The sequence below is a fragment of the Tyto alba genome, unplaced genomic scaffold (genome assembly GCF_018691265.1).
Source record: "Tyto alba isolate M040663 unplaced genomic scaffold, T.alba_DEE_v4.0 Super-Scaffold_27, whole genome shotgun sequence".
Classification (NCBI taxonomy): domain Eukaryota; kingdom Metazoa; phylum Chordata; class Aves; order Strigiformes; family Tytonidae; genus Tyto; species Tyto alba.
In genome coordinates, this window is record NW_024881301.1 from 22,750,956 (window position 1) to 22,776,930 (window position 25,975).

A 25,975-nucleotide genomic window follows, 5' to 3' on the forward strand; every position below is an offset into this window, starting at 1 on the left:
TGTGGTTGGCTGATACTATGGATAAATTAGTTTTCCAGAGATGAGAATAGGTCCCATCTCTTCCTTGGTCATTGGTTTTTATTCTCCTGGGGCAGATAGCTTAGTTTCCCTCACGGAAAGTGGGCCACGTCCAAAAAGACTTGGCAGTATATCCTGGTGACGCCTCACTGCACTGTTAGGGACTGCTCTGTTGGGAGCTGCCAACCCCATTTTTTTTTTTTTTTTTTTTTTTTTTATATAGATAGGGAACTGAGTGAGCTCACAAGCAAATATTAAAAATACAACAGGTGTAGCAAGCTGGTTGTGATGTATTAGTACCTCCGAGTAAGAAGCACCTGGGAGTACAGGTGCCTTCTCCTCTGGGCAGCGTTGAGCTCTGGTTGAGGTGACTAGATTTGCTGTCTCGCCGCGTGGCACCGCCGGCTGCGGGACTGCCGATGCCTCAGGAAGGGCAGGAGGTGGGTCATTTACTCGGAAGGGATCATCTTTAGGTTGAGCTGCTTCAGCGTGGAGAAGTCCCTTCTCTGCAGGGCGCTGTGTGTTTTATGGGGGGGACTCTTCAGCGAGAGCATTATAAAGAGAGCAGGGAATAGCACTGGGCCACAAAATAACAGGGTTTGGGAGACCCAGGATAGGTTCAAGGAGAGGATTCAGTGTGTTACCAGAGGCACAGGCTTTTACAGCCTTTGGGGGTGTCTCTGACAGGTGAACCAGCTGCAGTCAAGCAATGCAGGCTGGAAAATAAAATGGATGTAGAGGAGAGGTGACCTGGAGCATGAGGATTGCTTGAAACCTAGGACTTTTGAGGGTTTTTTTTAGTCTTCATTTATTAAAACTTAGACATGGCACTTTTAATGATTATTTAAAGATAATCAAGATGGTAGTTGCATCCCTACCACTGAAGGTATGCGGTGCTCTGATGTAGTAAGCTGCAAAATAACTCTTAAAACTGTTCCAGCAACTCCGTGCCAATATGAGAGAGATGGAGAAACTCTGTCTGCAAGTCCGACAGGAAGACATCCCGGTTCTGCAGAGAATGATAAGTCCTGTTAAAGAGGAAGCTTCATTTGCCATCAAAGACTTCCTGCAGCTCCATTCTGAATCTGCAGAAGAACTTAAAAGGCAACTCGAAGGACAGGAGGATGCCTCTTTAACCAGATCTGCAACTGTAGGAGGAGGTAGTAGAATTTAATTTCTGTACCTGTTATGTATCCAGTCTGCAGTTTCTCTGATGAGATATAAATGAAGTAAACAAATGAGATTTCAGTTTAATAATAACTGTTAATCGAGAAATGATTAACACTTTTTTCATGACCCGTGACTGAGTTTTGATAAGTGGACACTGCACTAATTAAGTATCTTCAGAAACTCCATAGCTGTAGCTTTCCATGAGAAAGATTCTGTGGCCTTGGATATTGAAATAACGGTCTGTTCGTAGGAAGCAGAATACTTACATTCATGTTTCATGGTATCTTGACTTCTTTTTTTTTCCTTCTGCAAATCACTTGATCATGTGCAAGTAATCATTTAGGACATTTTCATCGAATTAGTGCTTGCAACATCAAGAAAACAGTTTTTATATGACAGACAGTATAATATGCCACTGATGAAATATGTGGAAAAGAGGAGCGTCTCTGTATAAATGAGAACATCTCCCTGTAGCATTTTAACTTGGGAACTGTCAAGAAAGCAGAAAGTGGTATAAATGCATTTAAAGAAAAGATTTTGAAAACACACTATAGCATGGTATGGTTCAGACATGTTTGCTGGTTTTCCCTCCTTACTGTACAAAATACTGTCCATTGTTTTACCATTCTGTCTTCAGAGGAAGCCCGTAGGCTCTGGTACCAGTTAGTGTTCTCTGATGATGATCTGTGAGAACATTGGTTACATCAGGATTAGATCCTTCCACATAACAGTAAATAGTTTGATTGCTGCAGTAACAGTATGCTTTAAAATTGTTTGAAAATTTAACATGTCTTAAAATTGAGAGAGTATTCACATTCAGTGGCATTGTAGAAGAACCTGCCATCAGATTTGATTTCATGACCCCTCTTGTTGCTACATAGAGAACTACAAGAACTCCTTCAAGTGTGATTAACATGCTAGTGAATCCAGTGGTTGAAGAGGGAGAAAAGTAGATGTGAAGACTGGGCTTGTTTTGGAGAATGTCATGTGCCGTAGTATCAAAAATTCTTAGGAACATCAGAACATATCAAATACAGAGCCACAGAATGGTTTGGGTTGGAAGGGACCTTCAAAGATCACCTGGTTCCACCCCCCCTGCCCCGGGCAGGGCCCCCTTCCCCCAGCCCAGGGTGCTCCCAGCCCCGTCCAACTTGGCCTTGAACCCTTCCAGGGAGGGGGCAGCCACAGCTGCTCTGGGCACCCTGGGCCAGGGCCTCACCACCCTCATCATAAAAGGTTTCTGTCTTCTTACGAGGCAAATAAAAAAGACCAAATTGGCCTTTGCATGTGAATCTCGAGTTTTTCAACATTTTCACCATCTTGTAGTTGATTGCTCAGTAGTTTGTCCGAATACCTTTGTGGGTTTCAAAGTTTGGCTCTTTATTTGCTGCATTCTCCTTCCCCTCCAAAAAAGGAATATAATAACTGAATCTGTTCTCTTGCTGTCCTCTAGGACCCCCTTCTTCAGGTTCTCAGAAACATGCTTGAACTTTCAGAGGCTGTTTCTTAAATGCTGTAGAGTGAATTTCATCAAACTGTCAGGACTCAGGGGTCCCTTTTTTTTTTCTTGTTCAAATTAATTGCATCAAATACCTGATTACAGCTACCTATTTGTAAAAAGACTGACTTAATCTTTCTGTGGGTCATCTGTCATTTTCTTTCTTTACCTGGCAATGCACTTACACTTCCTTTGTCTTCCTCTAACTTCAAAAGCATTCATAGAAACTTTCTTGCTACCTTTTATGCCCCCTGGCAGTTGCAATTTATTTGTATATTAGTTTTTCTGATACTAACATGCTTACATTATACCCTGTACTCATCTTAATTATGTATCAACTTCTTGATATCCAGGTCATTGAAGAGCTCTTGCTGAAGCCAGAAACATTTTCCTCTTCATCAAGACAATTTGCTGTCATCTTCCAAATAGCCTGTTTTATTAGTCTCTGTCAGCTCTTTTGGAGTCCTTTATCCTTTAGGAACTTCTTCCCCATAGTTTCTATTAATCAGTTTGCTGAATTTGTTGATCTCTTTTTTGAGGGGAGCTCATTGTCTTCAGTCTTTTACTCTGAGTTTTACAATAGTGAACTCTGGTATTCAGTGATCCTCTTCATCCATATTAGCTATTACTTTCAGGCTCTTTGTGAGCTCTTCTCTGTTATGATCAGAACTAAATTTGAAATACCTCTTCGTAACTTTGTGCAGTTGTCCTCAATATATTCCGATATTTCAGTGGAAAGGCCTTGTCCTGGCTTATTGCTTTTCTAACAGTTACATAGACGGTAAATGGGAACTAGAATTTAATTTCAAAGAACAGAACTGCTTTTTAAATCTGAAATACCTTTGAAGTATGGAGGACATTGAGCATAACAGCTCTTCAGAAAGACAAGAAATTGATCAGAAAGATTGGGATGAGAAAAACAGAAAAATATTACTGGAATGACATGCTCCTGCAAGTCCGCTCAAGAATATGGAAATAATGCACCCCATTTAAAGTGAAATATACAATTAAACAGATATTTTTTTTCAAGTTTGCCTGCCTGCCTGTGGAAGCAGCTCTGTTGAATTGTTAACACAGATGCAATATATTGCCTATTCTTTTGTGCTTAGAGGCTGCAGTCCTGAAAGCAAATCTTGGCTGCTGATCTTAATCAAAGGAGCTTCAGTATGCCCATTCTTCGTGGCATGTTGCTTCCCATCTGGTAGAGAAGGAGGAAGTTTACAAATTCAAATCGCCCATTTAGAAGGCATGTCAGTAATATGATGTAGTCCCTTCCCCCCCTCACCATCCTCAGCTGAGGTCCAATAGAAATGGAATTTAATTGCATTTTAAACAAATATTAACAAAAGGTAAGACTCCACTCTTAAAATTACTGAAATCTTTTAAGCAGCATATTGAACCTTCCAGAGCATTAGATTTTTATCTTGAGTGTAATGAGGTGTGAAGCTGCTCTATGAAATCTGCAGAGGTGTTTTGTATTATTGCATTTCTGTGGAGATGCTGTAAGTGAACTGGTGGAGTCACTTCCATTCTCAGTTCTATTAAAATTGGTTAGACTTGATAAGACATGAACTAGTGAATATAAATTTCTTACTCATACTTTCAGTCCAAATGTGACTTCACCTTCTCTTACCCTTCTTGTTCTTTACCGTAGTTTTTTTGAAGTGAGTAAAGAATTTTCCTGAGCAATTTTTTCCCACTAATTTTTAGTTATTAGAAAATTTTAACAGTGTAAACCTGGTTACAATTTTAAGTTCTTTTGAATGGGCGTCATGCAAAACTTCAGTGTCATTTATGTACTTTGAAGGATGTACTTTTCACAATAGGTCAGCAGAGATTAAGGACAGACCAGAGTAGGGAACATAATCTGTGAAGCAGGCAATTTTGCTTAGTGAGCTGCTTTTTTTTTTTTTGCTTTTGAATTATGAATATTTTAATTTCAACCAATTTAGCATGCATGTGGCTGATTAGGGAAGAGTAAGCTTTTCTTGGTGGAAGAAACTTGATTTTGAAATAGGATTGTGAAGGATGGAAACGGAATAAAATACTCAAACCCAATGTTAAATGTCATAATACGTAGCAGAATTGGTTTCTCAAAAAAATGCACACATTTGGATATATGATTAATTATGTTGAAAAGGGAAAAGCAGTATTTTAGAAGTGAGTATATAAAATTAATTGATGTTATAAAACAAAAATATGTTCTGGAAGAACAGGTGATGATTGTAGAAGGTGAAGTGCCTTCCATGTCTAGATTTTTAAAGGAAAGGGAGTAGAAATAATTAGAAAGAAAAACAAGCCCAAAATAAACCCTAAAATCACTTCCTCCATCGTTGTCACTCTGCTCCTCTACTTGCTTTTAATTATGGCTGAATATCAGCTTCCATGATGTTAAACTTCTATTGATCTGAGAGTAGGAAGATTAGGTTCTTAATGTATTTTGAGATACTGGGATAAAAATGTTGAGAAATGGACAAATGTTACAAAAATGTGTGATTTTTATTTTATCTTAAATTAGTTCCATGAATAAGTATGCACTATTACTGATTTCTTTTTAATGAATACGATTATTTTTATTTGTTTTCCATTGTTCATATCTGTTGTAATGACAGTTACATATTATTACAGTACCTTGGCACATTCTTTGTTTCTAAAGATTTTAACGCAACATTCACACTTCAGTATTGTTAGACAGCTCTAACCAGTCTTTCCCATATTAAGCTTTCTCTTCATACTACCCTCACAAGGAAGGAAACATCAGTGTCCTACTGAAGTAGATGTCTTCCTTCAGAAATTGTTGTCGTCTTAACTCATCATGATCTTTGCCCTGTGTTTCCACACATACGTTCTCCCGTCTGCCTTTCATACGCTCAGGCTATTCCGTAATCCTTGCTATGACAAGCCAAACTTGCCTGGGATTATTCTTTGTGACCACTTAATTACTTGTCCATAATGATGCACATGTCCATTGCATCCGTAGTGGCTCAAGACTGGACTCTCTGACAGGAGGAGGTGTGTGTGTGGGGGGTGGCTGTTCATTGTATCTGCTCTCCCCTGGGCCACCTGGCTGTCTCTCATTCCCCATTTTTTCCACCGTACTTTCTCCTAATGTCTTCTGTGTTCAGTTCAGGTGATGTAGAAAGGAAGATACTTGAGAATATCTCCTTTACACCACTGAGCTGCAAATGTTTGTCATCCTCACAGGACCGTTACCCAGCTGGATCCCGCACTGAATGGCGGGCAGCATGTTACTTGGTTCTCACTGATTTTACTTTGAAGGCTTTTTCCTCCAGCTTCTTTTGGTCTCAACTGGCTGAAAATCAAACCAGTAGCATAATAATCAAGCATAAAATGAATAACTGTCCGTTCAGTTTTGGAAGCGCGGTGTTTTTATGTGTCATATGTAAAGATTTTGTCCCAAGCTCAGTTTTCTTAGCTTGGTTGATATAAAATTAATTACCTGCCCTTGAATTCAGGAGTATAATTTAATATCGTTCTCAGAACTGGTTGTGAGAGTGTGCTGATAGAAATTAATCCATTTCTGTGGCAATAACTTCCTTTTGAGAAACTGTCTAGTTCTGTGAGTAAGACTTTTCCCTATATGATCATTTTCAGGGCTGTTGCTCAGCTTGAATTGGGTTAAATATCAATTTATCCTTGAGAAACGTTAAGAGTCAGAAACTTTACACATCACCTGCCTTCTGATTCAGTGCGTTTATTTATAAACATCATGTTTCTCATTCAGAAACTTTATATAACATGGAGGTGAAGGATGGCTCGCAAAGTTTAATCCAGATCTACTCCCGCCTTCCTAAAATACCTCAGGAAGAAAATGCAGCCGAGTCCTGGGAAACTTTAGAAGAGGTATGTTGGAACTCCCTCACTGCCATGTTGGTGCTCTTGTTTTTTAGCAACTATTATAAAATAACATTTGTTTTTTATTTGTAGGACTTGATTCAGCTTAGCCAGTTGGTGACTGATTTTTCTCTCTTAGTCAATGTAAGTATTAATTCTGCATTCTATCCTAGATGGAATCTTGTACAAAAGGAGGGCAAATGAGTAACTCCTAGGTGGAGGAAAAAAAGATGAGCAACAGATCTGCCCTTAGTGAACTCAGACTGAGCTAGTATCACTTGATCAAAGCAATAGAGCAGCACAGTAACATTAACTGCATTTATTCAGTCCGGTATTCAAGACTACAAAATCCTGGTCACTAATAGGAACTTCAGGAAAATGCCAGTAGAGGCAGAGCAGTTTCCCCACAGTGAGCTGAGATGCCTACACAAAGGTGCTGTCTTTGCTACTTGGGACCTGTGGTAAATACACCTGTAGTTTCAAAGCTGGTACGTTAGCTACTTCCCAGAGTCACAGGTGATGCATATAATGTTTACATCAGATTGTCTAGCAGTAAGGTGAAAGGCTTTCTTTTGATTTTTCAAGTGCCAACAGAAGAGGAATGTTCAGAAGCCTTAGCTTAACTACTCAGATGCCCCATCTGGTTAGAAAACTAACAGCTCTTCCTTCCCTCCATCAGTGACTCATTGCTACAGGTGTCTTTGTGGCTCCCGTTGATTCAGGCTCTGTCAAGATAATCTTTTGAGGAGGCAACAGTCATCTCTTTTCAGCGCTAGTGCTGATAATTGCTCCTGAGTTCTTGTCACCAGAGCAACTACTGATGTTCTAGCCAGTGCCCTTGGCCACAAGCTGAACCTTAGTAGAAGCTCTGCAATGTTGACCGCAGACGTCTACCCAGGTCCCATTCATTTTTACAATTTCTGATCGTAATGGTGATGGTAGCCTTCACTGCACAGGGTGGGTGTTTCTTGGGTATTTTTTCTCACTTAATCATGAGCACTAGAAAAATCCGAAGTTGCCTTTGCCTTTATTGTGCCCTTTCTCTGCTCTCACAAAGCTGCCAAAAGGTCTTCATCATGCACACTCAGTTCTCAATGTGTAGTGTGCCACAGGGAGTTGAAATCCACAGTTCTCATCTCCTGGGAGAGTTCTTTAATCTCCTTGCTGTTGGGTTAGTTGGGATAGATAACCTAGCTTTTATCCTTTCTGCTGAATATGTGCTGCTTCACATACACAAAGAAAAGACTAAGATTCATTAGGCTGGAGACGGACTGCAAAAATTTTTATTCAGTAGCCTGAATGTTGTCAGCTTTAGCTAAAAAGGAGGAGTTCCTGTTCCCAGGACTTTCTGGATTTTACACATTAACCATCATGAGATATAATAGCAAGCATCTAAAGTGTGTGGATTGGATAGTAGATGAAGATACCAGAGATGGTAAATTCAGCAGTTTCTGAATTAGAAAGAGGAAAAAAGTTCAGAATGCCTTTTATTTTAAACTGAACATCAGCTATCTCATTATTTTGTGACATAAAACAGCCTGGGTACTGCTGAGATTAAAATAAGAACAAACAAACCCGCAAACCCCTTTATCTGCTGCTCGAGTGTTCTCTGAGAGAGACCGCAGGGGAATGTGACTGCATTTGGAGAAAGGATGGAACATTTTTGTGAAATCAAACAGGAAAATACAGACCAACATCAGCTACATTTTCAGTACTGTCACTACTCGTAAAGTTAAGTCAGTGCTTTCTAATGTCATAATTAAACACTTTTATTTAGATTTCTTGGTGTAGCTTTCTGTTGGAGTTGGTACTGATTTTATAAATGCTCTTTATAGAGTTTTTTTTGAATGTGAAACTCTGCAGGAAACAAAAGGGCTAGTTTGGATTATTTTTCCCTTTGGAATGTGAGTTCATCTATTCACAGAACAGATTTAGAAATCATATGTTTTGGGTTGTTTTCTCTAACTGCAGCAACACCTTGTATAATACCCACACCACAGTATTACTTAACAGCTAAGATTTTTTTAAAGTAAGTTTGTCATTTCAGCACAGTTTATCAGCTGCTATTAATGAACCACCATTAAGGCTGCACGGCTGCAGTGTACAGCAGATGAAAGCGGCTGTGGAGTCCTGATTACAGGCATTAAAATGGTGTGTATTGGCTCACTGCTGCTTCACAGCAGGCTACCTCACTCATAATTCCTTTGCATCTAGTCTCAGCAGGAGAAGATTGACAGGATTGAAGACCATGTCAACAGTGCTGCTGTGAATGTTGAAGAGGGAACCAAAAACTTGGGGAAGGTAGGGATCTGCTCCTGCTGGTGAATCAATGGTACTCTGCCTCCCAGCAATCCTCGGTATTAACCCAATTGATCTGCCGTCTTTAATGCTGAGGGAGCCAGCAATTAAGGAAATAAGGAAGAAACGACCCACAGGTAGCAGGGAAAAAAAATAATCAATCTCTCTTGTAATTTTCTATCACATCCAGGCTACTAGGAAATACAGGTTTTTTGGGTTTTTTTTTTTTTTTTTATGCTATTCTGATGCTACTTTGGTTTACCTGCAAAGACGAGCATTCAGTGATTGGCTCACAAGAATCAAATAAGTGTTAAACAGGCTGATGATAACATGCAATTTCAATCCCGTTCTATGTAGATGTCAGTGATAGTTGCTAATAAGCTAGAAACCTGGATTGAGGCACGTTACTGACAAGTCTGAGCATTTTTTCAGTTCCTCACTTGATTTAATGGTGGAGACCGGGTAATGAATAGTGTACCTGATCAGCCAGAACCATGTGAAAGGACCTGGTTCACAACTGTGTACATGAGATACAGCGCAATTTTGAATTGTTTTTAGTAAGTTCTGTCATATATGTGGGCTAGTAGATCGTCTTTTTTTAAATACAAATTTGTAAAGTTTATTTATCACTGAGCATTCAAGTCATTGCCAAGAGCAACGAGGGGAAAATGCACATCACCCCAGGCAAGCATTCTAACTCTATTTTTTTTTTTTTTTTCCCCTTTACAGGCTGCAAAATACAAGCTGGCAGCTCTGCCTGTGGCAGGTGCAGTCATTGGTGGAGTAGTGGGGGGTCCTATTGGTCTCCTTGCAGGCTTCAAAGTGGCAGGAATTGCAGCTGCACTTGGTGGTGGGATTTTGGGTTTCACAGGTGGAAAATTGATACAGAGAAGAAAACAAAAAATGATTGAGCAGGTCTCTTCCAGCTGTCCAGAGCTTTCTCGCCAAAGTGCCAAAAAATCCAGCTGAAGTACAGATTCATTATGGCCAGGAACAAAACCATAGTAGCCATGCTAATGACAGACTTGCAGCCTTATGCTTTAAATACAAGGCTGAGTTGTGTGAATTTTGACAACGGTACTGTTACTTGGGAGGGGTGAAACAATAATGTCAGAATTTCTCTTTCAAGATGTGGTGACGTCAGTCCTTTCAAAATTATATGGATAACTTTTAATTATAAAATTCTTAGGTGAGCTGTACGCACAGCTGTAACGGTGAGTGACAGGTGCTTCATGCCAAATTTGCACAAAGCGTCTCGCAGACAATACAAAGACAGATATTTGGAAAACCCTAGTGCTTACCCATGAATGCCACCCGGAAGCTGGAGCTTTCATTACAGTGCTCCAAAGAAAAGGCAATAAGCTCCATCTTTCTGTTGTGACCATAGTACTTTAATTTATCTGGATTCCCAAACTCCCCCTGTGCATGGCCCCGGGACACGACTGACTGTGCCTGGCCACTAACACGCAGGGAGGTGTTAGCTGCCATAAGAAAAGGTGAAAACGTTGGGTGAGCAATGTGGAAAAAACCCCTTTCTGTATATCTCAGATCAGCATAATGAGCAGCTTTTCCCTTTTTGGGTACTTTTTTTAATTTGTAAACTCTTCATCTGATTCAAAGTGTAGTTAAGAATGAAACAGTCTGGGCAGCAACCCTGCAGAACCACTACTGGAGAATAATAATTTTCCATGGCTGTTCATCTCCGTGGCTTGTCCTGAGAACACTGTACATGATGAAGTGCCAGGCTCTGGCATTTTGAGCTTGAAGCCTCACCTTAAGCAGCACTTACTGCTAGACGTTGCCCTTGCTCCTCCTGTCACCGCCAGCGCTCGGGTGGGAGAGCTAAGCGGCGCCGCAGGCCCGCAGCCAGGCCCGCAGCCAGGCCCGCTCCCTCGCTAGGCCTTTACTGTCCCTCAGGGGTGGCCTCAGGCGCCAGGTCAGGGGATGGTGAAGCAGCGAGGCCCTTTCAACGGTGCCCACGGAGGACACCGCCCGGCGAGGGGACTGCTTTGGACGCGTCAGCCCCACGCTGTTAACAGTGGGGAAACCACGCTCGGCCGGGCCGGCTGCGCGCCGCCCGCCCGCTGTTCGGTTCCAGGTCTGCTCCCACCCGCGCTGCAGAGCAGCTCCTCAGCCTTTGCAAGATGTTGGGACGCGCTGTGGAGCCTGGTTGGGGCGAGATGCTGTTCATGCTTTTGCTAGCTTTTTATAGCTTTTTTATATTCTTACCATCCTTGTTTTGCTGCTCAAGAAGCCTTTTGCTTCTGAAACTTCCGTTGTTAAATACGGACGCGGTAACGTGTTTTTATTGTCACATAATTGTCCTAGTATCACAAAACCTACAGTTCAGCACATGGTCCTACCTCCGTCCTGCCAGGACAGTTCCCACGCTATTGCTGCTGCTGTTCGGGGGGAACAGAAATTGAGGTTGGGAAGCTGCTTTTTAAAGTTTTTAGATTGTTGAGTTCATGCTAAGCTCTGCTTCAGTCCAGTTTTATGAGGTGAATGCTGAAGGCAGTGTTTAGTGATAAGGCTCCTTAGCAGGGAGCACTGGATAAGGAAGCACACTTTGGAAAGAGATCCATTCTAACCAGTACTTCGATACTGACATTGGAAATGACTGTCTACTCATGACAGATGATAGGTTTTTGTGCCTACAGGCACTTTAAGCAACTGTTAGTTACAGCACAAATACCTTTTTCTGAGCAGCTCTTCCTTATTACTTCTCAAATATGATTGAAATTGCTATTAGTCAGAGCATTGTGTCTATTTTAAGTAGGTCTGAGGCTCAGGGAAGCAATGTGTACGAGAATAGTTTTCACAGGTAATCGTGAACATTGTCAAAACTGCATGTGTTAAAGCCAGAGTGCCTACATCTGTAAAATCAGCTGGAGTGGAAAACATGACCCAAGTAATTCAGCTCATTTGCTCCTGTCAGGAAAAAAAGTGCTTTTCTTTAAATACATCTACTTTGGATGTAAACACATTTAATGAGCTTGTAACAACTTCATACTAAGGCTGTTTGTTCCTTTGATAATGTAATTTCTGCATTTAAAGGAAGAAACTAAGAAAAAAAAAAAAGTGTTCTTAATCAGAAACTGTGGTTGGTTCTTTGTACAATTTTAAAAAGCTATGTCTGCCTTCCTACTGTATGCTTTGAAACCTTGTGCATTTAAATGACAGCAGCCACATCACAGACATTGTGGGCTCCACCTAATGCCAGGACAATCTAAATTCAGCAAACTGAATTCCTGCCACAGCTTATACCAATTCCGCTTGGTAAGCACTCATTTTATAAAATGTCTAGCACAAAAACTATTCTTCCACCCCACATCTTTAAGGAAGCAATTTCAAAACATTGTGTACGTACTTTGACTTGGGAGACTATTATTTAAACTACGACTTTTTTTTAAATAGGTGGGTTATTTACATATGTGAAAACACAAGGGCATCTGAGTAACCAAACTAGCATTTAAATTGCTAGGCGTGTTAGAAGAACTGTAAGCTACAAATAATTCTTTCAGACCAAATAAAAGTTTTTGCCTATGAGACTGGTTGTAGTATTTATTGAGAATGTTGGGGTTTATTTCCTTTCAGCATCTAAAAGTTGAATCCCTCAAAAATGGTATAATATTAAAATAATTGTGTTTCCAAGATTTAAGAATCCTGTCTTGAGTTACCAAACACCTGCTTCAGCTATTGAAATACTTACATTGACTGGAATTAACACAAGTTCCTAAAACACTACGTGCATCTGATAACTCAGACACACATGCCTGCTCAGACATGGACACCTTAAATTCAGTTTAAAAGGTTGGAATGGTTTTGTTCCATCCGGGGATAACACGAATACTGTTTGACAACTTCCCGTGAAGGCCCTGCCAAGTGTTGAAGGGATCAGTCAGCCGAGCACCAACTGGTTAAAACCACTGATGGAAATGATCCGAGGTGAAGAGCTCAGTTTGAAGCACATTTTGTCCAGCACTTGCTCTCTAGGCAAATTCTCTGTATCATCGGATACCTAAAAGCTCAAGCAATACTCGGCATCACGTTAAGCAAGCATACCTCAACTGCAGCTGTTCAACCTTCCACTTGCAAATAGAAAAATCACTTGATGAGCCAGGTCACTGCTCATCAAGAACCCAGGGGACTCGGGTCCAACTCCACTGAATACAGAATGAAATCACTTGAGTGTGTAACGGTCATAAAACTGTTACATCTAATTGTCCACCTAGTGCTGGGATGCCAAAGCTCTGGGAACGAGTCCTTACTCAGAAAAGTAAACGTAGAATAAAGTATGGAAAAGGGGTTAAATGCTGTCCCTACTGCAGTCTTCCTTCCTGTGAAGGACAGAATCATCTTGTGTTTTCCTTTGCTTTATTAAACTGCCTTTATCTTGACCCACGAGTTTTTTTTTTCTCCCTTCTTGTCCTGCTGAGGAGCAATAGAGCAGTTTGGTGGGCACCTGGTGTCCAGCCAAGGTCAACCCACCACAACCAGCCCCTGGCCTGGTGAGTGTATGATGAGGTAGTGTCTCTCTCCGGAAAGAGGAGTTCAGCCATCTACCAAACAGCATTTACAAATAAGTGCAAGGAAAGATAGGAACTTCAGAGGAGTAAGATGAGTACTTGTAGGCAGCATGCAGGAATTGACTAAAATTCCAGGTGCCTGAACAACTCCAGAAGTTCTGTAGCACCACCTGCAGCTAACGAGCGGCAGCCTTAAAACCCAGACCCTGCTCACATCTTTAGATTCCAGCTGGAAGGACTCAACTGCCAAAAATGCTTTATTTGGCATGAGATGGAGAATGGGACAGGAGAAGACCTGGCTTTCAAGCACTTAATGTGCACTCCAAAACACAGATTCAGAAAACTGACAAAAAAAAAAAAGCATGCCTGTAAACAAACCCTTGCAATACTCTTTTAGCTAGCAATTCTGCATCTGCTCAGTTGGCTGTAGCTGAGTGGTGGTTGGTACTAGCACCTGCCTCCTCAGAATCGCCCTGAGAAGGCTCATGTGCCTGTTGCTGCAGGGGCTTGATTGAGCAGGCTCTCTTGGGATCAACTGTCACCACAGCTGCACAAGACAGCGTCAGCCTTCTGTCAAGAACCGAGCAGGTGGCATCCAGCCGAGGCCAAAGGGATCCTGAGCTTTGAGCTGCAGCAGTTGAGGCACTCACCGAAGTAAATAAGAACTCAGCAGTCCACCGATCCAAAGCACAAACTTGGTTCCAAGGTCACTAAACTTTGGGCGCCCCAACTCATGGACCTCGATTCTTTGTAGTAAGTGTACTGTACAAATACAATACTAACTCATCTCCAGCAATACACCCCAAACTAACAGATATTTTTCCACCTTACAGTTTCTATGTGTTCATCGCACCAAGCAGCCTGAAGGTTCATTGAGAAAAGCCCACATTCTGGTACTATGCACGACAGAAAAGCCCACAAGGAAAGCAGTCATTCCTTCTTCAGAGCAGAATTCAAAGAACATGCAATAAATAAGGCACAAGCCAAACAAAAAGAATAACAGAAAATGTGCAGTGGCTATTCAGAAGTAAATGTCTGCCAGGAAGGCAAGGACCCAAAGTAAAAAAGAAAAAAAAAGGACAAATCATGACATCTACACCCAGTGATTAATTTAAGACTGACAGAACTAGGATGGCAGTCCACCCCTAGTCCTCTCCTACTTTGAAGGGTTTCCAACATTAATGCCCTTTTAATACAACTGTGTGGATAATATAACAATAATTCCAGGAAATCAGAGCAGGTCAATACAGCCCTTTCCTTCATAGTATAGCCATTATCATTAAAACATTTCCTTTCCTCCCTCGGTCTTTTAATAGTCAGAATTGTTTAATCACTTAGACATTTACACCCAGTAAAGCACCACACGAGATTCTGTAAAACTTTAATTTATTCCCCTCCCACGTATCCAGAATAGAAGACCGTCTTAAGTTGAAGAAAAATGTGACAAAGGAATAGATTACCAGGATAGCTGTTCACATGAAGAAGAAGAAGAAAAAGCACATACTACCAAGGTTACACAGAAAACAACCCAAAAGTCCTATTTAATGGGATAGTGCAAGTTAACAGCATGTCTCTGGCAAGGATACCTTCATTTGGATTATAAAAGTTTTACAGAACAGAGTTAGATCAAGAGTCTGGATGGGTCTCTGGTATTTTACTATAGTATTAGGAACGTACTGTTTGAAAGATGCTGTACAGAATGACCCACCAAACAGATGTATTTACAAGCCTGGGGGAGAAAAAAAATTATTTTTCAGTTTATTCAAAATAAAAATACACATAGAATTATGAAAATATAGGTTTACTATTTCCACCACACAGAAGTCAATGCTGCTGTCTGAAAGGCTTGCAAGATTATTTCAAGTTTTTAAAGTTCATCTTTTTCCCTCAATAAGGTGTACCTATGTTCACTGGGTGCCAGTTTCTGGAATGAGCTCTCTGGTGGGCTGCTTGCTAAATCCTGAATTGGCTGAAAAACAGAACAAACAGTAAAATTGCTCATTAGAATCATTTTAACAGTTATCTCCATTAAATGTACTTCTCACATTAATTATGGGAGTGCATGAACGTCCAGCATTCTCACAAACTGAGGTTTGGGTTTTTTTGAAAGGCACATTGTAAGTCCCAAGCAGGGAGAATGAAGCACCACCAGTTAAGGATATTCCGTTTGTTGGTAACGGCCACCACACAAGTTTCTGTACAAGTGATTTAAAAGTATTTCAAACACACTCCACTGTATATCCGTTTGAGTCTATCTACCACCTGCTTTGAAGGTATTCTACTTTGTGCGTTTGAGATACACCAGGACAAGAGTAACATCACTGCCAAAATATTTTAGAATTCGTTTTCTGTGGAAACTTAAAAAAAAAAAAAAAAAACACCACCACAAAACCACCAAACCTGCAATTCAAGGGACATCCATGACCTAAGCCAGCAGCCCCCTGTTTAGTTAAGGCCAATTCCCATCCCACAGGCATACAGGTCTTCCACAAGATGGCAGGATGCCATACGGAGATGAGCAAGTAAACATCCCGGGCCTGGTGTGCATTTTTCACGGCAGAATGGAGACAAGAGCAAGCCCGCAGCTCTGGGCAACGAGTCTATGCCCAGATAGGCAGCAGCACCCAGGGACTCAGCAGGCTTCCTCCCTCCCCGGCCAGGCCTCCTCCACATTGCAATTGCCTCAGCGTCTCTTCCTCACGCGTGCCCGTCTTGCTCTGAGCCGACTGCCTGCCTGGCCTACGCCTCAGTCTCCAGCCCTGTTTTCTGCACCTCCCCTCCTGTTGACCTGAATTCTGGTTGCTCAATGAATTCCTGAGAAACACAGGGAGTTGCCAGCTAAATGAATAACTGCCGAGACAATTCAGCCCACATGTTTTCACAGACGGTCATGACAATATTAAAAAGCAGTCATTCTACAGACCCAAGGCAAGCCTTCCAGGGCTTTCATGCTTTTAAATCTTTTAACTTTGAGGAGGGCAACAGGAGGCTGCACTCACACAGCTTAGTGCAGTGCCACCCTTACCACATCCCACAGATGACCACAAAAATGAGCCTGTAGCCATAAATCGCTTCTGTCCCTCATCCATGGGTTCTGGGATGGCCCAAGGCACCCCAGCACAAGGGCACCAGGTCTCTTCTGGGACCAGCGTGGCTCTTTGAGCCCCAGATGATACAACATATAACTCAAAAGTAGTGTTAAAGAAGTTATTTCTTTAGAGAGTGCCTGAGGTAATGACAAAGTCGCCTGACAGGCTGTTACATTTGCACTTCTCAGCACACCACCAAAGCATACGATCCCAGTGGTGTATTAAGAAGATACAAGACTGATCAAGATACAGTCAGAAGACTGGGCTGAGCAGAGCGAATTGGGGCTGGTAATGTCTCTCTTTTTCTGCCTTTTAGATTAAACTGAACACTGAGGTGCTCCTAACTTTTGTCTGGAGAAGGATCTAGTAGTTACGTTCCTGGAGAGATCCCGGGAACGACTTCCAGGCATGTAATCATACATCATGACAACCTCTGAGCAGAACAGTGAGGAATCCAAACTGATAAATGTAGCCTGTGACCACTATTAATGCCCCTTGTTAACTGCATTGATAAAACTAATAGGCCCTATTATCAGTCTTTTGGTGATGCTCTCATAATCTGATACCTGCTTGGATTGGTGACTGAGTGAACATATAAAACATCCAACCAATTGGGGTTTCCCCTTAGAAGCACCCTCTCATAGTGTGACATGTGGGAGATAATGCATCTGTGACATATCATCAGTTTTTCCACTGAAATCACATGAGACCGTAAGAGCAGCTCTCTGAGCTCAGAAAAGTCACCTAGCCCAAGATCTTCTATTTCAGTGGAGACAATATATATTCTTATACTCATCCCTTATTCAAGGCAAACAGGTACCTTACTTCCCCCTAATTCTCTCCCTGCCTTTACCCAAAGGAAGTTAAAGGAAGAGCCAAAGCAGAAGTGGCGATGTTATGCTTCTATAAACAGATTTCTCCTTCAGGAGACTGAAGTTAAAAGTGCACACACATCAGGAAGTACAGCTCTGACAAGGGGTAAAAAAAGGTCTTTATTAAATGGCCAAAGTAAATGTATGTGTTGTAACCTTACCTGACCAGGTGCTACATCAGTTGGATCAGGACCGTGATGAAACTCCCTATGCAATTTTCCAGAATGCAAGTCTAGTACAAATTGCTTCAGTTTACCTGGAACTCTGGAACAAATCCAACAGAAACACCCACGTGTTTATTACAAGTTAAGTCCAAACACAGAAGATTTGAAGTGCACTGTTTAGTAACCAACTTCTGTTTATCTAGCACACTATGTCCACTTTTAGGTGATTAATAGAGGACAGGAAGCCAAATGGTTTAAGGTATCCTACCAGCTTCTTTTTCTTTCCACTGTCTCTTGAGAACACAGCAAGTATTTCATCTTTTCAATAACTCCCACAGAGTTGTACTAGCCAATAACTTCATTGTATACTCACTTCAGCTCCCCACTAACCATAATGTAAGAGGGAACAGCAGGTTCCAAATGCACAGTTTACAGATACAAATGACAGTTGGGTAGCAGTATCGACAAAACATCTTTGAAAGGCTCTCTAGTGCCTGACCAACTGCATATTCACTAGAGATAAGCACTAAGAGGATATCAATGTAAATCTAATCTGAGATCGTCTACTGTCACCCACAGCAAACGTGCTAAACTACAGCATCCATTTTTATTTGTGAAATGTCAAATAGACTAAAAAGTTTAAAATGAAGACTTGATCTAATAAGTATTAAAGATGAGATAAAAAACTATAATGTGAGCACTGTGCATGCAATCAAAAGGTAATGTATGAGTGGAGATAGGTTTTGTAGGGAGTCTTTCATCAGACCAATTATTACATTTAGGGAAGAGGGACAAAGTGTGGTCAAACATGCTATCAGCAGTATTTCAGACCATTAGAAAACTCTATGCATAAAATGTAGTATAATGTAGAGTCACAGGTTATCACTACAGCAATGTCTGCAACTAATCAGTATTACAGTGGTAATTTGAGGGGGTCTCCTCACTTCCCAGATAAGGCCAGGAATTAGGACTGATGGAGAGAAGGGGGTTCATTCCAGCCCAGTTGTAGGGACGGCAGAATCACTGCTCCTTGCTTTACCCTGGGCCCCAGCCCTGTTCTAGGTCAGGCACACTGCAGGAGACATTCCCCTTCAACCTCTTCTCCTCTCCTAATGCAGCAAGGGCATTTGGTGCCTACAGCCTCTTATAGCTCAGCCAGTTCTTGCTGAGAAGCTACAGCTGATCTGTTGAACGCTCCTTGCTATCATTTCTGACCTGGAACAGCAGGATGAATAGGGCCAGGTGGCCAAAATATGAGGATAAAATATTGGGTGGTGGTCTCATTTGCCTATGAAGTGGCTATTCTCCAAAAAGATGGCTCCCTAAAGAGAGAGGAAATCTTCAAACCCTATTGTTTGGGGACAACACTGAGATTACAAGAGACAGTCTGGGGTCACTTTGTAAAAGAATCCAAAAATGTACTAAAGTAGCAGAAATCCTTGCAGATAGATGAAAGTCTCGGAATTAAGATTTTACCTATTATTAAAAGAAAAAAAAAAAACAAAACAAAGCCACAAAACCTAAACAAACCAAAACCAAAACTCCAAAACACACACACAAGATTATCACCCCAGGAGCTCCAAGCCCTCCTTGTTTCCAAACTGTTTGTTAGGTATTTCTAAGTATCAGCTCAATCTCCTAGAGTAAGGTTGAATAATTATTTACCATTAAGCAACCATCTACAATCCTGACATCTCTCATCTTCATTTGTACGTAACAATTGGTATACAAACAAGCCAGTAACTATTATTATTCTGATAGCATTTCACAGAAACAGAATGTGTAAGAAACATAACAAGAAAGTCTAAACTAAACATCTCTATTACCCATATAAGAGATGTTAATTTATTTTAGGGCTGTTTCAAAAGTAACAATGAAAAGAGTGCTTTAAAAATGCAAATATCCCACTAGCTTTTTTTAAAACGCTGGCATGTGCAGTGACCATGATCTTTCAAAGAAATCAGAACACAGGGAGAAAAACAGTCACTATCAGAGTTTCAACATATATCAGTTTAGATATTTGAAAAGCACTATTTGAGAAACATCAAACAGAGAGCACATTTTAAGAATATGCCTGTGGAGAATTATGGGGAGAAGTTAGGTTTGAACCCGCCTTCCAAATGTCAACATTTCAGGTAGAAAAATGCCTCCTGCAGAGGCAGAATTAGACATGGAGCTATGTTCACATTGCACGCTAAATCTGAGCTTTGAATCCCTGGCTTTGACAAAAACAAAATACCCCGAATTTTTAGAAGTATGAATGGGCAAAAATTCAAGTCTCAAAGCCTAGGTGTCTAACCAGGACTTAACAAGCAGTGCATACGCAGGTACCTCCTTTGAAACAGAAACTGGAGTTTAACACACAATCTGAAGACAAAGACAGAGCGCTCGTCTCATTCTGAAAGCCCCTGAAGATAACATTTACACACTTCTCTCTTCAGCTGAGCCACAGGAGACACAACATCTGATTCCAAGGCAGTACAGCATAAAGAGACAGGCTGATGTAAAGAGAATTATCACAGGGGTATTTCACCTCAGCACCCTGACATTTCTCTCACATATTTTATCCAGCTAGCATGCCAATAATCAGCCATTTTCCAAGCTGCACATGGAAAATTTCAGAAACCAAAGCAACAAGGACTTCTCTGCCAGTTTTCCAGGTTTAGACTAAGGCAGGAAGGCAGGAACTGCGCAGCAGGAAAAACCAAACCAGCAGGCTGGGAATTCTTACATGGTGAATTTTAGAGTAATTATTGCATAACAGCACATAAACATTCCATGTAGTTTTTAAAACCTTTTGAAGTTAATTGATACGTCTAGATCACCACTAAAAATACCATGCCAGGCTCCAAATGTCTAATTACTGGGAAAAATAGCAAAACTTTGAAAAAAAGAGCAGCATCTAAAAACTTCATGTGAGATTTTCTTCTGCATGGAGCAATGCAACTCCACTGAAACAATGACTTCACACCAATTCATATCACTTTAAGGCTCTGACACTGAATAGCACATAGGCAGCCTTACTAGCCCAGATAAATTTATCTTCCTAACACAGTACTGATTGAAATATGAGCACATGTCTTTTCCTTTGTTCTTCTCAAATTAAAATGCACAACGAAAAATACTTACGACAAGTCACTGAAGTCTGGAAAGACATACATGTGCCTAAAGCTATCAATAGCAATAACAGGGCAGTCTGCTGGAGTCTTCTGAATGTGGAGCAGTGGGTGCCTGAATTTATCACAGTCAGCATGGAGGAAGTTTATTGTACCTTAAAATTGTGAGTAGACAAGAATCCATTTAAGATTTTTTCATTAGCATCCTGAAACCCTAACCACTTTCATAACTATTACAAAGGTGGAGATATTAGATAAAACATGCAAAACTTGACAATAGATTTAAATAACTAACGCAAATAAAATAACAAATTTTCTTAAAGTGTTTTTAATAATACAAACTGAAGTTTTGTTTAATGCCCTCTGAAACGGTATAAAGTCATTTAGACAAGAAAGATTTCTGAAATCGTTACTAATAAATTGTGTATCTATTTTAATAATTTCCAGAGAAGTTGGTCCTCACTGTCAAAGGTACATAAAGCCCTTCCGTCTCAAGAGCTCTAAAGCTAGGATTCTGTTTGGCCTTTGCTTCCAACTCTACTGAGTTTGCCTGAAAAAAATTATACCAGTAAAACCAAGGAATAGTAGGAATTAATACAAACCTTTTTCACTTATTAGCTGTCGTGCAACCTCCTGTTGGAATTTCTCTAAACTCTCCAAGTCATCTTTCATGTGGAAAAGTATGAGAAAAGGAAGGCCTTCTTCTGTCAGTTCCTGCACAGAAAACAAATGGCAAATCTAATTTCTTAAAGGCACTTAAATGATCCCAGCAATTTGCAAATTCAGTGAGATCTCTACTTCAAAAACAGCTGAAGAAACAGGACTAAAGAGGATAACTGCTGACCCTTCATCTAAGATACAGTTAACTATGTTTCCTTCCTCTATCATATACAGCAGATAAAGGATGAAGGTATTCCATTATCAGTATTTCAGGGGGACTTGCATGGAAATACTTGCTCAAAAATAATAGTCCAATTCTGAGAAAACACAACATCTTCATAAAAACAGCAATAAGGCCTGAACAGCATGGTATTAAATGCTATGAAAAGCTGAGGGTGTATTCTCAATCCAGTCCTATCTTGGTTCATGTATTAACTTGGTGTTTTCTTAGCATAATACAATCAATTAGTATCTTTAAATAACTCCATCCCCCCAAAAAGAAAAATATTAAAAAGGAAAAAGCAGAAGCTAATGACATAGCCATATCAGTTACTATCAAGTACTGCTCTTTTGCCAGTAAGTGTCTCCTGACTGGTCAACTGTATCAATTTTAGTAATACTCCAGCCTGTGAATTTAATAATGGTGTTATAAAGAAATAAAAACCTTTGTTGGACAGGCAAGATTTAGTTCCTTATAGAAATACGTTCCTACAGCCCAAATGTCTTTTAAAGATCTCTGTAGATCTCAGATAAATGTAGGAACTCCTTGAATAATTTATTCAGGATTTTTCTTGTACTCAAAACCCAAACTAAACACAAACAACATGCATTTGCTTGCTTCAAAAGTGATTTTGGGGCACCTTTGAACTTCAGCTCAACTTGGTAAAGCCCGATTGAAGAAACAATAATTTATCATCTAACAACTGCCCACAGTCTTGCCTATCTTTCACTTGTACAACTGATGTACAAGCAAGTGCTGCTATTTCTTTGATTCTAGCCCGTATCAGAAAAAAACCTATGCTTTTCGAGAAAGATAGCACTCGTTTGTTCTGCCACCAAATTGAAGAGTTTCTTCAGTTATTGTTAATTGGCAGTAAGCTGGAAGAAATGCTTTCCGTATCAGTAGGCAGCCAGTTAAATAGTGTACATGAAATGGCTGTCATTCTCCCTTCAACCAAGTCTGCCAGTTAAGTTGAAGCTTGGTCTTTTAACAGCAGATTGCAAAGATCCTCCTAACTTCAGTGCTCTTGACAAAATCCCAGCTTCCCCATCCATCCCTAAACCAACTAATACTTGTATTTGCTTGTTCTCATTTTTACACACATGAATTCAGCCGGGTCTCAGCCTCGTCTCCTATTAGAGGACGGGAAAAAGTCTGTTGGAAAAAATTCTGTTGCGTATCACTACAGTTATGGCTCTGTTTCCTCACTTGTTTCTGCAGGTACATTTCCAGAGGCAGAACTCCCAAACAGAGCTTGGTATTTCAGGTCTAAGCTCCCCTCTTGCTTGCAAGAAGCTAAAAGGACAACCTCAGAGTATATTCACAAGATCAATTCATCTCCATACAGGCTGTTAGGACAGTTGGCTTGAAAGCTTTACTAATTTTGGCCCTAACTGGTTTCTATGAAGTACTTTTCTTTCTTTGCTTTTCTATTCCAGCTTTCATAGCATATCTTACTGATCAAGTTGCAGCAAGTGGAGTAGCTATTTCATTTGCTATGGACTGCTCCCTCAAAAGCTTCTCATTTGGCACTGAGAGTATCAAAAGATTTTTCAATAGATCTGAGCTTCCCACATTACTTCAGTATGCCTTTGAGAAACTTTTTACTCTTTCAAAAACTTACAGTTCAGCACCATTGTTAGACTAGATGGTTCATTGTATTTGTATAACATAGAACCAAACAGACTGCTGACGGGCTAAACAGTGATTTCTTCTGAATATTACTGATCCCAACAGCCTTTTCTTGACAAGTACAGAGACTGTCTCTCAAATGAACAGTCTTCTCAAGCAGAAGACCTTGCTTCAGAGTTCAATTACTATGTGTTGTCTAAAGTCACAATGATGAACCCTGTTCAGATTGCGTGGGCCTGACAGGAAGATGCCCATGACACCTACCAGATAATGAAAACACTAAGAAACAACCAGGGGAAAAAACCTACCAGCAGCTTAATAGAGGCCAATTTTGATTTAAAAATTGAATTTAAAGTCTGTGGTAGAATTTTTTTTATCTTATTTGGTATTCTAGTACCATAAACACAGCTTAACAGTTACAGCACTTCATATTTTTGCCGCGTAATATTGTGCAGTATGCATTAAGAGCCCATTTAAATACCATACAATCTCAGCAAACAGAAGTACCTCAATTTTGGCATGTTTAAATTTGTTTCGGTACTGGCAGCACTGAAATTTTTAAACAAATGTTGCTAGGCAAAATGTCACATTGGAATTGTAAATATCTGCCTAAGTAAACAGGGATCCAGGGTTGAGAGACCAACCAGAAAAACCACAACACAATGTGGTACAAGCTGACAGTGATGAACCTCGACTTCTAAGGCTCAGAATCCAATTTCACCATGGGAAAAGTACACTGAAAAATCTAACACACACTTCTAAAGATGTTAACATGTAGCATCTTTTACATACTGAGTTGCAAATGAAGAATTAAAATTTGTTCAACCAACAGAACTTTCCAATAAACGTTGGCAGGGTTGACTAGAATATTGTACTTAAAGCATTTTGTGCATCCCACCCTGGCCATCCCTCTGTCATGTAACCTGATGTGTTGTGCATGCTCAGAACAGCAGTGTTACATACACTGCAGATTCAGATCAGAATAAAATAAAAACTTAAGTGTGCAAGCTGAGAATGAATCATATGACTGACTCTTTGGTTTCTCATCCAGTGTGGACAACATACTGCAATTTGTTACAAACCTCACCAGAGTTTCTAGCAGATGCTGTGGCTGTGTACAAATACTCCTCTCGAGATACTATAAACTTGTTAATTTTCTGAAGTTTTTTTTTTTTTCCTGTTAGTTATTTTACAAAATAAATTTCTAATATGGAGCTAGAAATAGATGAAAGCAGAGTAAGTTACAAACAAAAACAGAAAAGCATTGAAAGAAAATAAGGATAAGAAAAGACATGTTTAAAAGCAAACTTCCAAATTCCATCTTACATAATAAGCTAAAAGAAGAAAGCCAAGGGAAAGAACATGTGAAGCTAAAAAGATTAGGAAGGTACCAGTGCTTAAACAGAGATTGGAAAAAAAAAAAAAAAATTATTCACATGGTTTTTATTACAATTCCCAGAAGACTACCAGTTCCGTAGACGGTCAGCTACCATTTAATATGCTTATTTATTAGATAATGCTTTGAAAGTGGCTAATACGGTAACATTTTTCTACTAATAACTTTAATATTAAATTTTAAAAGCTGATTATAACTAAAGGATAGTTCACAACTATTTTACTCTTTCAAACTGTCATGGACATGCTGCTGTGGATATTTTCTACCCTGACTAGAATAATTTTTTAAAGGTCATAATAGATGCAAGAAGCACTTAAATAACATTTATGTCTGGATGTTAAATCGACATTTAGTCATATCATCTGTACAAACAGTATGTGCTAACTTTAGATGAATAACACAACCTACTCAAGGGGTTACACACCCATACGTACTTACAGACACACATATTCTTGCACACATACATTCTTTGCATCCATGTGTCTACACTCTGCAAATCACCAGACACTTATGCCATCTATATGCATGATTCATATGCTACCAAAGAGGTTGTAAACTACTACAAATCTGCCACCATTGAACTTCAAGTGTAACTAAAAAGGTCCAAAAGAATGAAAAGACATTACCTGACAGCTATTTGCTGCCAAAAGTAAAGCATGCAGAAAGTACTTTGGCAAGGATTAGAGACCTTGAAAGAGACATTTTGGTTTTGAGAAAGAAACCTCAAGAGGAGAATGGTAGAAAAAATTCTTACCTCCCCATTTTCAAATGTTATTTCTCTAACTAGTGGTACACATTTATCTTGTGTCCATGCATATATCAAATCAAAATTGGTCAGTGAACCTAAATATACCATATCTGGAGCATTTTCCTGTTGAAAAGAAAAATACACTAGTTGAGAAACAATGAGATTGCTACCTGCAAAGATTACCTACCCCACATAAAGTAACAATATCCATACAAGTATCGAAAACCAACCTTGCACCAATACTCAACCCTTGTGCGTGCAACATTTCTATTAACTATGTTACAAAAGTAAACCAGGAAAATAAATATTATATATGATCATTTATGTGGTCAACTCCACTTTTTAAGCCAGCTTAAGAATTGAGAAGATACTTTGTTTCCAAATTAGGGATGCTTCAAATAAAGGCTATTTGGACTTCTGTTAGGTTGAGAAACAGTATCTCCATACCTGAAAAACCTATTTAGATATTAACTAAATCTAAATGCTGATAGTTATGAAGACTCACCAAAAAACCCTCCTAATGTCTTACAAGACATGAAACTGGTATTTTACATTTGCTTTTCCAGAGAGACATGAATAAATAACAGTTTTCCTTTATTTGCTAGTAGCTTTAACTCAGAATTCAGTGCTGCCATCTTTTAATGTAATTATGAGTTTGGTTAACATGAAGTGAAGAATGACTTCATGAGCTGTGGCCATGATTAAGCACA

At 40.0% G+C, this 25,975-nt stretch overlaps 2 protein-coding genes across 4 annotated transcripts in view; one reads left to right on the forward strand and one right to left on the reverse strand.

Moving 5' to 3' along the window:
• Positions 1 to 12,388, forward strand: part of STX17 (syntaxin 17) — a 35,951-nt gene extending 23,563 nt beyond the window's left edge. For all 3 annotated transcript variants that reach the window (XM_042797933.1, XM_042797934.1, XM_033004341.2), the window contains 5 exons: positions 959 to 1,178; positions 6,432 to 6,550; positions 6,635 to 6,685; positions 8,756 to 8,842; positions 9,569 to 12,388. In XM_042797933.1, the coding sequence (XP_042653867.1) occupies positions 959 to 1,178; positions 6,432 to 6,550; positions 6,635 to 6,685; positions 8,756 to 8,842; positions 9,569 to 9,808 (717 nt within the window). In that variant the 3' untranslated portion in view covers positions 9,809 to 12,388. The remainder of the gene's footprint in view (positions 1 to 958; positions 1,179 to 6,431; positions 6,551 to 6,634; positions 6,686 to 8,755; positions 8,843 to 9,568) is intronic.
• A 2,349-nt stretch (positions 12,389 to 14,737) lies between these two features.
• The window catches only part of ERP44 (endoplasmic reticulum protein 44), a 49,319-nt gene continuing 38,081 nt past the window's right edge, over positions 14,738 to 25,975 (reverse strand). Inside the window, exons 8-12 of the mRNA XM_042798121.1 lie at positions 25,272 to 25,388; positions 21,212 to 21,323; positions 20,623 to 20,764; positions 17,491 to 17,593; positions 14,738 to 15,337 (exon numbers count right to left, since the gene is read on the reverse strand). Of these exons, the coding sequence (XP_042654055.1) occupies positions 15,236 to 15,337; positions 17,491 to 17,593; positions 20,623 to 20,764; positions 21,212 to 21,323; positions 25,272 to 25,388 (576 nt within the window). The 3' untranslated portion in view covers positions 14,738 to 15,235. The remainder of the gene's footprint in view (positions 15,338 to 17,490; positions 17,594 to 20,622; positions 20,765 to 21,211; positions 21,324 to 25,271; positions 25,389 to 25,975) is intronic.